General features: G+C 42.8%; 2 protein-coding genes across 18 annotated transcripts in view; one reads left to right on the top strand and one right to left on the bottom strand.

The window, feature by feature from the left end:
- TSHR (thyroid stimulating hormone receptor) overlaps positions 1 to 3,268 on the bottom strand; it is a 55,401-nt gene extending 52,133 nt beyond the window's left edge. Inside the window, exon 1 of the mRNA XM_062636210.1 lies at positions 2,421 to 3,268. Within this exon, the coding sequence (XP_062492194.1) occupies positions 2,421 to 2,836 (416 nt within the window). The 5' untranslated portion in view covers positions 2,837 to 3,268. The remainder of the gene's footprint in view (positions 1 to 2,420) is intronic.
- Positions 3,269 to 9,815: 6,547 nt separating this feature from the next.
- CEP128 (centrosomal protein 128) overlaps positions 9,816 to 13,789 on the top strand; it is a 140,781-nt gene continuing 136,807 nt past the window's right edge. For 8 of the 17 annotated variants that reach the window (XM_062636218.1, XM_062636217.1, XM_062636227.1 and 5 more), the window contains exons 1-2: positions 9,845 to 10,043; positions 12,333 to 12,493. In XM_062636218.1, the coding sequence (XP_062492202.1) occupies positions 12,347 to 12,493 (147 nt within the window). In that variant the 5' untranslated portion in view covers positions 9,845 to 10,043; positions 12,333 to 12,346. Of the gene's footprint in view, positions 10,044 to 12,332; positions 12,494 to 13,789 lie in introns of all 17 variants that reach the window. The other 9 variants (XM_062636228.1, XM_062636229.1, XM_062636230.1 and 6 more) reach the window with 6 other exon arrangements.

The following is a 13,789-nucleotide window of genomic DNA, read 5'->3' as shown; positions in this document are numbered from 1 at the left end:
ATCAGAATGAAACCTTAATTGGAATTTCAAGATCCTGTGCACTGAAAAGAACTCATAATCTTGAAAAGGTGGCAAAGTGTTCCTAGACTCATCAGTCTTTTAGCTTTACAAGACCTACAAAACTGAACAGCCACATAAGAAAGTTTTAAAATCGGCAGTCTTGAGGTTCATGCATAACCACCAAGAAGCAAAGTTACTTTACATAAAGTAACAAAAGTTGCTGGATTTGGGGAAAATTGTAGAGGGTTTCAACACGTATTGTGCAGATATGCACAGCTACATAATTCACTTCAAAGACGTGTTCATTATTCTTAAGGTTAAGAGAAACTTCAATTATTTTGGAGACTTTTGTCTTTAACCATTGCCAGTTGTAAGGCAGAAGGATGCAAAACACGATGTAAACAGAGGCACACACAATCTGTCACAATAACTCTTTGCCTTATTTCATCCTCCATGAGCAACTAAGTCAACCAGAATCATCTGAAAGCACTCTGAACAAAAACCAGATACAAGTAAGTGTTATGACTCCCATGTAACATATGGAGGGAAAGAAAGGTTATTTGCTAAGAGCAAGGAACTACAGAATTAGGTCCAGTCTACCAGGCTTCAGCAGTTCAAATGCTTTGTAATACAAGCTGCATTCTCCTTGTTTCCTTAGTCAATTTTCCTGTCTGTTTTCAAATCAGACAGACTGTAACAGTGCATGTTCTACCTTTTCTGCCACACAGTATAAAATCGTAATTGTCATTATCTGGAATTTTTTCTTGTCTTACAATGACTGTGGTAGAGAACACACTTCTTGACAAGTTTGCAGCGGTCACCCCAGTTGGTACAGATGATTAAAATATACCCAAAATAAATAGAAAAATATTTCTCAGCTAGTTTTGTTAATTTTTCAATGGAAATAAGACTTTCACTGGGTGTTTTTGACGTTTAAAGTGTCTTATAATCCTAGAGCCCCATCACAACAGGTATTTAAAACAGCTGAACTCCAGTAGCGGAAGTTCTGCCAGCAGAAGTTCTACCAGCAATTTTCAATGAAAGTATCCAGTTCTATTATGTGATCTTGTTGTTTGTATTAACTATTTTAAATGCCTATACAAACTATAAATTGACACTGCTTTATTTTCTAGCTTTTCATGATAGATTTCAAAGACCGTACTAGGTTACATACAGTAACATTTCAAACTAAATAAACTGAAGGTACAGAAGTATAGTAAGAAACAAAACCCATATAATTTAAAATCTTACCAACTGAAATACTGCAGTTTAGTAACAGAAAATAAATTAAAGGCATGCATAAATAATGGAAAGAGCATAATTTTTTCTCTCTCTTTTTAGATAAGTGATCAATTTGCTAAGCCTTTACTTTCAGGTGTTAAAAAAAATCTGAGAAGTCTATTCAAATAAGTTCAAATAAAGGTTCATATTTTCAAGTATGAAAGCTCTGAGAATCATTATCAAGACATAAACCAATCAACCTGTTACTGTTTTATCTTGCACTTAAATCAACTGAGTTTGAGTTTGTTTATTTTATTAGAAAGTAATCTACTTACTTTCTAAGTAAGATTTTAAGTACCTTCCCTTGGAGACTAGAAACATTTTGTGCTCTGTGAGAAAAAGTAAAAGCCAGGAGTGAATTAGCTGCATAGTTGTAGCTAACTGGTGACATTTCGGCTTCCATAAAATATTTATCTTATTTATCTATGGGGCTGACATACAACACGGGATGTATCTTCTGGACTGGCAGCGTGAACCCAGGCAACATATTCTTCAGTGCCTGTAATGGTACTAAACACTTAGGTTTGAACTGCTCTGCACTTCAGCAAGCTCCAAATTTGCTGCTTTATCCCATACTCCATTCTTTTCTTTATCTGAAGTACCTTCTCTCCTAGACAGCATATTGGGATTCTTAGTTCCCATGGATTCTTTTTGTTGGGCTTTGGCAAAGAAGCTGTGGAAGTGCACAGAAGCTTTCGTGGAACTGTTTGAAGTGGCACATCCAACTCTTTTTTTTTTTTTTTTAGTACAAAACTGTCTTTGATCTCTCCATCTTCTCCCTCACCCGCTAGGAACACGCCACACAGAATCCAGCCTTCTGCTCAGTTTGCCCACAAAGAGCCCAGTGACGAATTTTCCCACATCCTACCCAGAACTTTTAAAGCCCAGCGGACGGTCACCTCTTCCTATCTCTATAAGGTTTGAGAGTCACTTTTCCTACGTCTCCCTGACACACACGGAGCCTACGCATTGCTGTTCCTACTATGCGGTACTGCCCAGGTAAATGACAGCACTTCCCCCTCCACACACACTATCCCTCCAGCAACTCACAGGGCAGATGCTCAGAGCATCTCCTGCTTGCAAAATACGATTACTCACAACCGGCCAGTATTTTCTCTAAACCATCCTAATATACTCACAGGGTCTGGGTATCTTCTGGAAGGCTGGGAATGAAGTGGATGTCCCTGCAGGTGATTTTATAGTCATCCCAGTCGGAACACTCGCAGAAGGCTGAAGGACATCTCTCTGTGCTGTGGCTGCACAGCACCAGCACTAGCAGCAACTGGAAGGCTACCGGGAGGCTCAGCATCTTCTGCCGCCCGTTCCCGCTCTGCCCCTCGATCCTCCGAGGGAAAGGGAAGAGACACCAGGGCTGCAGGGGCAGAGCACGCTGCCCCGCCGAGAAAAGCCGCTCGGAAAAGGCGGCACCTTTGCTGAACGACACCGCCTCCTCCCTCAGCGGGAACAGGAAGGGTCTCCCCAAACCCTGCGCGCCCTCTCCTTCGGGAACGCTCTGTCTCCTCTCCCCGGCTCCCGCGCCCACCCCGCCGGTCATCCCTCCCTCCTTCCCTCGCTGCCGCTCCCCGCTCCTCGGCACCCCTCCCTCGGGGCCTCCCGGGCCTGGACCCCGGCAGCGCCCTGAGCCCGGCGCCCGGAGCGGCAGCGCCGAGCCCAGCCACGCCGCTGGGGACCTGCCCCCGGGCCGGAGGGTCCCAGACCCCGCGGGGCGTCGGGACCACCTGCCGAGGACGGCCGGGACTGCGCGGAGCTAGCTGGCTCCCGGCCCTGTCCGGGCCACCCGAGCCCAGCCAGAGCGGGCGGCGGGAGCTGCCAGGTAGGGAGCTGGGCACCGGCTCAGTGCTGCAGCGGAACGAGCCCTCCGAGCCGTTTTCAAAAGCGGCAGCGCGACGTTACCCGAACACACGAAGCACCTTTGCAGAACGGAGGAGGGCAGGAGGCTGTGTAAGCCCAGTACTAAACTCACTTGTAAAAGCAGTGAAGTTAAACCAGATCTTTACACCGAATAAGAACTAACTGCAAAGTGGATACTAAATGTAAAGTAGATAAACCACTGAAAATTCAAAAGTGTTAAGTTTGAAAACTGTGTGATAGAAGAGAGCAAACTGAGGACAAGAGAGTAACATTTTCTACATTATCAAAAAAAAAAAAAGATAAAATCGTTTCACCAAAGAAAAAATGGAGAAAAAAAAAATCTAACCTTGAGAGCAAAAAGGTCACTTGAATAATTGTCACTTGAAGTAGCAAACTACTCTGGTCACTGCTATGGACACAGGTTTACAATGGACATGGCACAGAAGCTCCCACAGTGAAGCATTTCTGTGCCTGACATACATACTAAAAACTGCAAAAATCTGGCTAATACTCACTTAATTCTGGGTTTCTTCATAAACAGAAGATACTCTTTCTAAAACCAAATATTTAAAAGTAGTGAGAGGGAAAAGAAGGTATACTATTGTTTAATTCAGTGAAGCTATATAGAAAGTTCTTTAATACTTTGCCTCAATTCCTTTAATTTTTTTTTTTTTTTTAACTAAATGGTGTTTTCTCCTTCCTGCAAATTTTGTGCATGGAATACAACAAGAAAAATTTCAATACCATGTCAACAAAAATGTTTGTTACCCTAAGTAGGAGAAACTTGATAAAGTAACCTACTCACAGTAAAAAATTAGACCACAACCTTCTTGGATAAATAGTTCCCTTCCAGCTAGATCAGAGTTATTCAAAAGTTATGAGTACAACACATCTGATATGATTTTGATATAGCTCTTTAAAAGTAAGCCTTTTCATTAGCATGTGTTTCCTAAATATAATTAATGTCCTTAACATGTCTTTTTTAAGTGAGCAAATAATACTATGTCCATAAAAAAATACAATATAAATCCTGATCTTGCAGACATATGCTAGTGCTTAGATCTCGTGTAAGTGACAAATCCCATCAGATAAATTTATTCTGTTGAGAATAGGGGTATCTTTAGGGGTTTCCTGATGAGGGTACAAGCTGAAGCATTGTGTGGAATTCCCTTGGGAATGGTGGCTGTCCTGTGTCCCACATCATCATGTCCTTTTGGCACACTGCTCATGTCTGTAACTCATCCTGCTGCCCCCAAAGCCACCACCCACCACTTTTTGGTGTCCACACAGATCTCACTAAATAAAAATAAAACCATAGGCAGATCACTGAATTTCAAGGCTGTTGAACAAGAGAGCTGCACACTCCACTGAAGCACAGGCAAGGGAAAACCTGTGACTCAGTGTTGTCAAGTCATAGTGCTCTGTAACTATTCATCACTTTGGTCAGTGCTCAGGAAGACTCCGTACTGTGTAAATCAGACCAAGCTGCTGGAGGCCGCTACCAATGTGTTCAGGCTTGCCATCTCTCAGTCGTGGAATCATGTTCTTTCACAGCCAAGGGCTAAGTGACAGATTTCATGAAGAAGAAAGCGAAAACCTAGTACAGGTTCTGAGCATGGAAGAACCATGGAGTAATCAACCATTTAACGGGCTTCACCTAATATGCTGTGTTACAAAATTCAGACAGTGCTACAGCTGCCTACCAGGTTTCCGCAGGATATCAAAATGCCTTACTCATTTTCTTGTTCTTACTGCCAAAGTATCTAGCCTGTCCTGGGGACACTGTATGCTGTATTAGCAACAGGACATCAAATTCTCAGTTCCGTTTGGCTTTGACAAGGAAATATTTCTGTTGACACAGGCTCACACCTTACAAAGCCATCTAGCAAAACAAATGTATCACCAAAGGAATCTTTCTTCTTATGGTCCAAGTCTTTTAGCTGTCATGAGTCTATTCAACACCTGATTCCCAAGCAGCAGGTACAAATCACAGTTGTTTCATCCAGCAAACATTGCCTAACACTGTCCAGAGACGCTTTATCAAATTTGAGCAGCAGCATTAAAATCCTCTTCCAGCTAAATCTCCGTTTTTTCACAACCAATCTTGATGACCTAATACAACTTGGAGTACAACAGAAAAGTCCTTACATTTCATGACATGGCCCGGTTAGAGGGACTATGCTAGGGATGTATATCCCCTCTTTAACGAAAGCACTACTGGGGTGATTTGTTACAACACCTTGTGTGTACTCTTTTACACCCCCTCTCTCCCCCAGTTTTATTCTGACTTCACTGTTACATTTTACGTATCACTGTGTGTGGACTAAGCAAAGGAATAATCATTTTAATGGTGGGCAGATAAGTAGTTCCAAGATTTAAGTAATTTCAGTGGGTTTTCATAAATCAAATCATACTCATTCATTTGGTGTACTAAAGGTATCCTTATGCTACTTACCTTTCCTAGGTAAAGACTACCCTGCAATAGCTACTCCATCGTAATTGTGTTTCAGGCTCTTAAACTAGAGGAAGGGTAATTTGTTTCATTGCTCGTTCACTGAGGGCAAAGTATTTTGAGTTAAATTTTATTTAGTAGGTAAAAGAGTATGCATATAGATACTGGCATTAGAAGCTTTAGCATGGCAACTGCTCTGTGGCAGCAGTGGTATTCCAGAAAGTGTTACTGGAAGAAATAAGTATCTATCTTCATACTATTTCTAAGGGATCAAAAAGGGTAACTATAAAAGATTGCAGAATGAAGAAATGGCAAAGCTGATGCTGAAGTTGTAGATCTTCCGAGCAGATGTCAAAATAAATGAGAACTGTGTAATATACAGTTTCTGGGCTTGAACACTGAATGAGAGAAGCAAGAGACTCCTCTCGTTCAAGGCCTGATAGCCTTGAAGGAAACAGGACAGAATACATGACTTCAGCCTGGGAAGAGTTCCAGGACTGGGTGCACTGCCTTCTGGGCTTCTAGAGCCAGGAACATCAACAGTAGGAATCTGGGGAGGAAGAGGACTATTGCTACCACAAGGTGTTTCCACGGGCACTGGGTTTGCTCTGACAAATTATGCTCTTAGCAAGATGACATTGTTTACATTGTAGTTTCTAGCATGTTTAAGGAATCTGCTGGCTAGAAGTCTGCAATCACAGTTCAGCTATTACACCCTGTCAGGGCTTTGCCCTGGCCAACCTGGCCATCATGGGTTTTTCTGAGTACACTCTGGACCTACATGGAAGGTATCATTGCCTCTGGTCTTCTCTCCAGTCTTGTCTCCGTGATAGAACTTGGACCTACATTGTAGTCTTGTCTCCAAGTGTCTCTTGCTCCTTCTGTATGGACCTGATTTGATTCCTTGCCTTGCGGGGACTGTCAGTATCACCAACCCAGTCCTGATGAGGTGCTGCATGACTATATCCTGTTGGCAAAGTCACTGTCTGTGCTGTGGCCACACTTGGCTCCCAGCTTGCTGCTCCTCCTAGAGCAGCCTGTCAGGGCTGAGGGCACTGAAAGGGCTGACTGCCCCTTCCTGACCTCCACTAGGACTTCTCCCCAGCCTGCCCAAAGCCCAGGACTCCATGTCGGCCCCCCCCCAGGGCCATCAGTCCTTGGCCCAGCACTGCCGTATTGAGGCCCGTCTCCAGCTCCCCACAGTCCTGCCCTGCCTGGCCATGTGGCCTCATTAATCCAGGTCTCACACTCATCTTGGAACAGCCTCAGCTCATCCCAATCCCCAGGGAGGTGCCCAGCGCCTAGGGCTGGTGTTGACCCTGAATCCCTGGGCTGCCCAGCTCCTGGCTGGGGTGGCAGGAAGGAATGGGCTGCCAGGTCCTGGTGTGGCTCCAGGAGGATCCCATGTGGCCCCTGGTGCCTGGCCCTGAGGGAGCTGCCAGCCTTGCAGTGCCATGCTCTGGCTTCTCCTAGACAGCTTCTGGTCCTTCTGTTCAACATTTTCCTGAACAGGCTGGCAGATGGTGGAATGAAAAGTATGTTTGTAAAGCTACAGATAACCGCAGGCTAGGGAGGTCTGTGAATTCTAGAATTTAAATTCAGAAGAGAAAAACACAAGTAGCTACATGCATTAAGACACACCCTGCACAGCAGAAAAATTGGAATACTGTGCAATTATTTAACTTTACTTTGCATTTATAGAGTTGTCTGGAATACTTTATCTGTCAAGAAAGAAACAGACAAACAGGATTATTCACAGGATAGTAAGGAAAACAGGAGGTTTAGAAACATGACCCGTATTGAAGGAATGATAGAACACAGTTGCTTACCTTAGTCAAGACTGGAAGCATTTCAGGCTGTAAAAATGAACAATAATCAGTAGTTCTGACCACATAAATTCTGAAGTGTGATAGTATCTAGCAGCTTAGTGCGACTGGCAACTTTCCACCCCATGTGGAATGTTAATAAATGTTCCTTTTTTATATACTAAAAAATATTAATGTATTAAAAGTATCACTAACGTGTATATACACATTTATAAATATAATCTTAAGAACAGACATTCAACATCCTGTATGCCCTGAGGACAGAGAAATGAAAGTTTTAATCAATGAATGTGGCTTATGCTTGGATCTTAATAAGCAAATAGGAAAGAAAAATCAGTAGTAAAACTGCAGTATGTTGCAGATTTATTTCCCCCTGGTGCTTCTTCAAAGACCCTGCATGTTCCCATTAATTTAAACATGGCAAAAATTGAGAAGTATACTTTTTCCACTGTTACACTTCCTCTAGTAACTGCCACAGTTGCTCATCTACTATCTATCTCAAGCACTGCAAGGCTCAGAATTACATTGTTTTGGAAGTGATTTAAAAAAAATAACATTATTCTTATCTGCCAGATTTACTATGGTATCTCAGGTATCTGCACTGCTTATATGGTTTATACACAAATCAGATAAACCGCAACAGGTTCTAACAAAGAAGGAATTAGTTCCTAATTAGTGTTCCACATAAACTCCTCAAGGGACTACTAGATATCAACAGTTAAATCTTGTAATATCTGTATGAGGAAGTGTTCAAACTGGGAAAATAATTCAATAAAGAGTAGAATAAAGACACAGTTTGGTTATTTTTTTCCTGATTAATTAACAAGTTTAGCCATTCCAGACACTTGTAAGATATGACAGTTCCTACCTGTTTCTGTTTCAGGATCTGAAATAATTCTGTACATTAGACATACTACTTTGACACAGCACCATCAGGCCAGTTGTTTGAATAGCGACATGAAAGAATGTTATTCTAAAGTCTTGAAGATTCATGTCTATGTAACCAATTTATCTTCAAGAGCAGGTAGTTATGGAGTTTTATGGGTATGGAATCTTAAGGAACTCTTGTGCTTCCCCTTTTGCTTTATTTCATGAAAAAGCCACGAAAAAGCTGTTAAAATTGAAATACTTGGCTGAAAACTAAATACGTGCTGCTGCGTGAAGCCTTGTAAAGTCTGAGGTTGTCATTTCTAAGAGAGCTCAGAGAGAATGCTAACATGAAACTATCCTTTGAACTTGCAAATAGTTAAGGTAAAAACTATGAAAGCTTCTTCCAGGCAGTGTGTTTGTGACAAGAAAGGATTACAGAATCACAGAATGCTTGAGATTGACCCCTGGAGGTCAACTGACCACTGCTCAAGCAGGGTCACCTAAATTCTGTTGCCTAGGGCTGTCCATATGGCTTTTCTCTGTTCTCAAGGATGGAGATTGCACAATCTCTTTGTGCAACCTGTGCCACCTTTTGGTCCCCCTCACAATTAAAAAGTGTTTCCCTATGGTCAGAGAGAAGTTCCTGTTCAATTTATGCCCATTGCCTCTTGTCCAGTCACTGGACACTACCTTTTTTGTACCTTCACGTATTCGTACACATTGATGAGATCCCCCAAGCCTTCTCTTCCCCAGGCTAGAGGGCCCCAGCTACATTTACTTTTCCACATGGGAGAGATGCGTCAGTCCTTTAATCATCTTAGTTTCCCACAGCATATTAGTAGCTCCCTCAGCATGCATGGGTGCATCCCACCAGGGCCCATGGACTTATATATGTTAAGCTTATTCAGAGTACGCTAAACAGATCCTCTTTCACCAAGCGAGTTCTTCCTTTCTTCAGATTTCCCTCAGGTTTTCCTGCTCCAGTGGAAAACTACAGAGAGGGTGATCAGACATTGTAAAAGGCTGCACATAGATGTGGTGGAACCACTCCTGGAAGTGTTCAGAAACAGTGTAGAGGCAGTGACATGGTTTAGTGGCAGACTTGGCAGTCCTGGGGTAATGACTTGATGATCTTAAAGGTCATTTCCAACCTAGCTGATTTTACGATTCTAAGTAACTTCACACCTTTTCTCAGCAGGATCAGCCAGGGGCCTACTCTCCTCACGTACACACCTGCTTTGCCAGAGCAATAGCTTTTGTTTCTGCTTTTCACGCCTGCTTAGCTGCAGTTTGTGTAAAACGCCTACGTATTTTGTAAACGTTTACCTTTTAAAAACGTTTACAAACACCACCGCCCGGGAGCCACCTCCCACCTCCCGAACGCGGCCTTCGACAGACCGAAAACCACCCCGCAGGGCGGGGCCTGGCTTCCGTTACGGCTCCTGCGGCAGAGCGCCACTGGCTCGGCCAGCGTCCCTACCGCAAAGTCTCTTGGGAGTTTAAGTCCTCCGCGCCTTCTTTCCCATGTCAGGGCCGTCGCTAGTGGACTACCTGTCCCACAGAGCCTTGCGGGGAGGGGGGGCCTGGCGCCCGGAAAGAGGTGCTGGCAGTTGGTGGCAGGGCGGCTAGTTCAAGTTGCCATGGCGGCGAAGTGAGGCGGTATGTGGAGCCCTTGGCCGTGCTCAGGGAAATGGTCAGCTTCGCCTCGGGGAGCTGTCGCTATCTCCTGTAGCTGCTGTGTGGTGAGGGCTGGGGGTGTGGGGAGGGTTGAGTCGGAGGCTGCGGCTCGAGCGGCTGCGGAAACGTGCTGCGCTGCCGCTGGGGGCTGGTAGGGTGCGGAGGTGAGCGGCCCTGGGAGCCGCGGCAGCCGGGAGGCGCAGGGCGTGCCAGCCGCGGGGTTGCAGCCCGTGGGCCTGACGGAGGCGCGGCCGTCAGCGTGTCCAGCGTTGTCCTGGGCTTGTCCAGCTGCCCCTGGGGCTTTCACTGACCTGTCTGGGGCAAGAGATTCCGGAGGCCCTCAGAGATGAGGTCAGGTGTTAGTGAAGTTCGATACGTGCACTGCGTAGGGAGGACTTGCAGAGGGAGTTGGTTGGTTGGTTGGTCTATAGTATGAAGGAACTGTTTTCTGTGTCGTGATGCCGAAGAGGGCTGGGAACGCGGTGTCACAAATTGACAATAAAGTGTAGGGCCGGTGCCTGCTAGCACGATGGTGAACTGTCACCCTGTCGGACCACCTTCCTGGTTTTTGAAAACTACTCCTAGCTCAATTGGAAGCTCTTAAGGCAAGGACCTTCCAGGTGTCAGCTCCTTTTCTAGAATGGCTATTGAATGTTTTTGTCATGCTTAGTCTTATCAGTAAGACTTCAAATATGCCTTTAACTCTGAGTTAGTTACCTAGTGATAGATTTGTCTGCGTGGAGCTAAACAAATAAAAACACTTGAAGTAATCAGGTTGTCTATACTCAGTTTATCTTTTGTTTACTCAAGCTGGAGAACTTGAAGCTGAGACTGTCACTTGTACTTGTTTGCTTTACCCTGAGTATCTCTTAACAAGACAGTCCAGAGTGAAACTGAAATGTTCCGTTTCCTACAGTGAAGGAAAATACTGGGTACTAGTGTTTTTTCTGAGTGCAAGAAATCATAAGTTATAATCTGTTTGGGTACACTGAACTAGTAAAAGACAAATGACTCTCACTGTCAAGTAGATTGTATGATCAAGTGCTGAAATCAATCTAGATTTTTGTAAAAAGTGATAATAGGCACTTTTTAATTTAAATTAATAGACATATGTGCATATAGAGTATTTGTACAAATTTCTACACATATTGTGATTTTTTAAAAATGTAAAATGAAATTTTTATAGTTCCTTTAAAAATGAGGATGTTGCTGTCTACGAAACAAAACTTCAACTTAAAAGTGCTTGTGGTTTCTCTTATGTTGCTTGTAAGAACAAAGAGGAATGCTACTCAATGGTAAATAGGAAGTTTTCTTCAGACAAAATGTCTTTCTGTGTCTAGTGTTTCCTTTCATTTTTTATCTTATGAGCCTTTCTTCAGGCTTTGGCTACTGAGTATCTTACTGAGCCTATTTTTGGACAGCTGAAAACAAAACCATTAATATTTTCTTTTGTGAATCTTCATTTCCCTTTTGTTTTCTCTAGTATCATAGCTTTTCAGTAGTTTGGGCTGTCATGGTTAATATACTTCTCAGAATGATGTTTTCAGAAAATAAGTCAGCTGCTGCTTTTCCTTAATTTCTATCAGTACCTATCTCTTTTTCTGATATTACAAGTTGTCATACTTATCTAACTGTTTAACAAATTTGGTTCCTTATTGCCATATCCATTGATTTGATATCAGCGGAAACATTGCCTTTTTTTTCTTAGTCTGTTTTATTTTTCCTGCATATTTGTGTTGATTAGTCTATAACTTCGCAGTTTTCTTTCCCTGCTTTTTAAGGAGCAGCATTTGCCTTTTTTCATAATATCTCTAATTCTTGAGTCATTAAGATTCATTAAGTTCCATAATATCTCTAATTCTTGAGTCATTAAGATTCATTAAGTTCTTAGATTTGCTTCAGATATTTAGTTACTTGGGGCTATTTGTCTTAGTTGGCCCTGGCCATTCTGTAGCAAGTAGTGTGAGGTAAAGGGGAGTGCTTCTGCAGACCAGAACAATTAATAAAACTCTGATGTCCCCAGTGTAAGTCTAGGGGGAGAATTTGCTTTGGGCTATGGTCTTATCTGGGTACTGAACTTAGAAATAGTGAGACTGCATCTTTTGATTTATTTCTGTCCTAATTGGCTCTGCCTCTTGCATCTTGGCACTGCTTGATGGTATGAACAAACATAATAACTGAGGAACAGTTGGAAGATCTGCTTCAAAAGTACATGCTGCTGACTTGACCCAGAAAGGCTAGTGTAAATGTGGTCTGACTGTATGAAGTTGCTTTGGGAATATTGTGTAAGTCAGAGACTGTTCAGTTAAAATCTGGTTTCAGCATTCATAACTTTTTCTGGTCTTCCTATCTAGGTTTCAAGATACTAATGGCAGATTCATCTAGTGATTCAGACAACTTTTTTAGGGCTCGAATAGGAAGGCAGCCACCTTTGAGAGCATCCCACAGCAGAGCTCGGAACTATGGTGCGGAAGAAGTTACAGAGAAGATCCATACTTTAGCAAGCACATTACAGGTTGTTTACAAAATATGGTTTTAAAGTATTTATAGAGTTTGCATTTCTGTAACATAAGGGTCAAATTTTCATTTCTGAAGTTGTGAAAAATACTGTAGTGATGGGAAACATTGCTTTCTGTGCAAACCAGAAAGGTTTTGGGGAATTTTTTTATATTGCCTTTGAGCTGAAATATGTGGTTTGTTACACTTATATAAAGCTGTTATTTAAGACAGTAATAGCATTGTTAGAAGTAGTCACCTGTTCGGGAATACTGTTTATAAAATTTGCCAAGTGAATAATGCCAAATTAGATTTGTCAGATTCTCAAAAAAGGCATTATGTTTTGTAGCAGAAAATTCCAGCCTCATCTTTGTTGTCTTGCACTGTTTAAAATTGCCCAATTCATGAAAAAGTACATACGTAGGCAGTTAATTCCCTCATGATAGAGCTTACAATTCAAATATTTTCTATGTGTGGAACATCACAATAAGAAGCAGTATTTATAAACTTGCAAGAGATCCATACCTAAGTAGGAAAAAGCATTCATCTAATTCCTGCTGCTTCAGTGGAGGCACTGGAGGAAATGTGAATCTGTACTTCAAGTGGAAGGAGACATTTAGTTATCTTGATGCCATTTACTGCTTCAGAAGTCATTGCCATTCTTCTCCAGCTGACAGTTCTGAATACCTAGAGTGAGTGAAACTTATAAAACTTTAATTTGAAGCTGTGGCCTTACTGTTGTACTGTAAATGATAGTGACCTTTTTCTGAGTTTGTGTTTTTTATTTATTTGTTTATTCTCATTCCCTTTGCCATGCTCTATCATAGAATCATAGAGTTGTTAAGAGTTGAAAAGGACCCCAAGATCATCTAGCTCCAGCTCCCCTGCCATGGGCAGGGACACCTCACACTAAACCATCTCACCTAAGGCTCTGTCCAACCTGGCCTTGGTTGGAGGGACAGGGATAGAGCATTCACAACTGCCTTGGGCAGCCCATTCCAGTGCCTCACGACCCTCACAGTAAAGAATTTCTTCCTTATATCCAATCTAAATTTCCCCTGTTTAAGTTTTAACCCCTACCCCTTGTCCTATCACTACAGTCCCTAATGAAGAGTTCCTCCCCAATATCATTACAGGCCCCCTTCAGATACTGGAAGGCTGCTATGAGGTCTCCATGCAGCCTTGTCTTCTCCAGGCTGAACAGCCCCAACTTTCTCAGCCTGTCTTCATATGGGAGGTGCTCCAGTCCCCTGATCATCCTCGTGGCCCTTCTCTGGACTTGTTCCAACAGTTCCATGTCTTTTTTATGTTGAGG

This window comes from Pezoporus occidentalis, unplaced genomic scaffold (assembly GCF_034315485.1).
Source record: "Pezoporus occidentalis ecotype Australia unplaced genomic scaffold, CSIRO_AGI_Poc_V1 ctg47, whole genome shotgun sequence".
Classification (NCBI taxonomy): Eukaryota; Metazoa; Chordata; class Aves; order Psittaciformes; family Psittacidae; genus Pezoporus; species Pezoporus occidentalis.
Note: the sequence above shows the minus strand (reverse complement) of the source record. Positions and strands in the feature narration are given on the sequence as shown.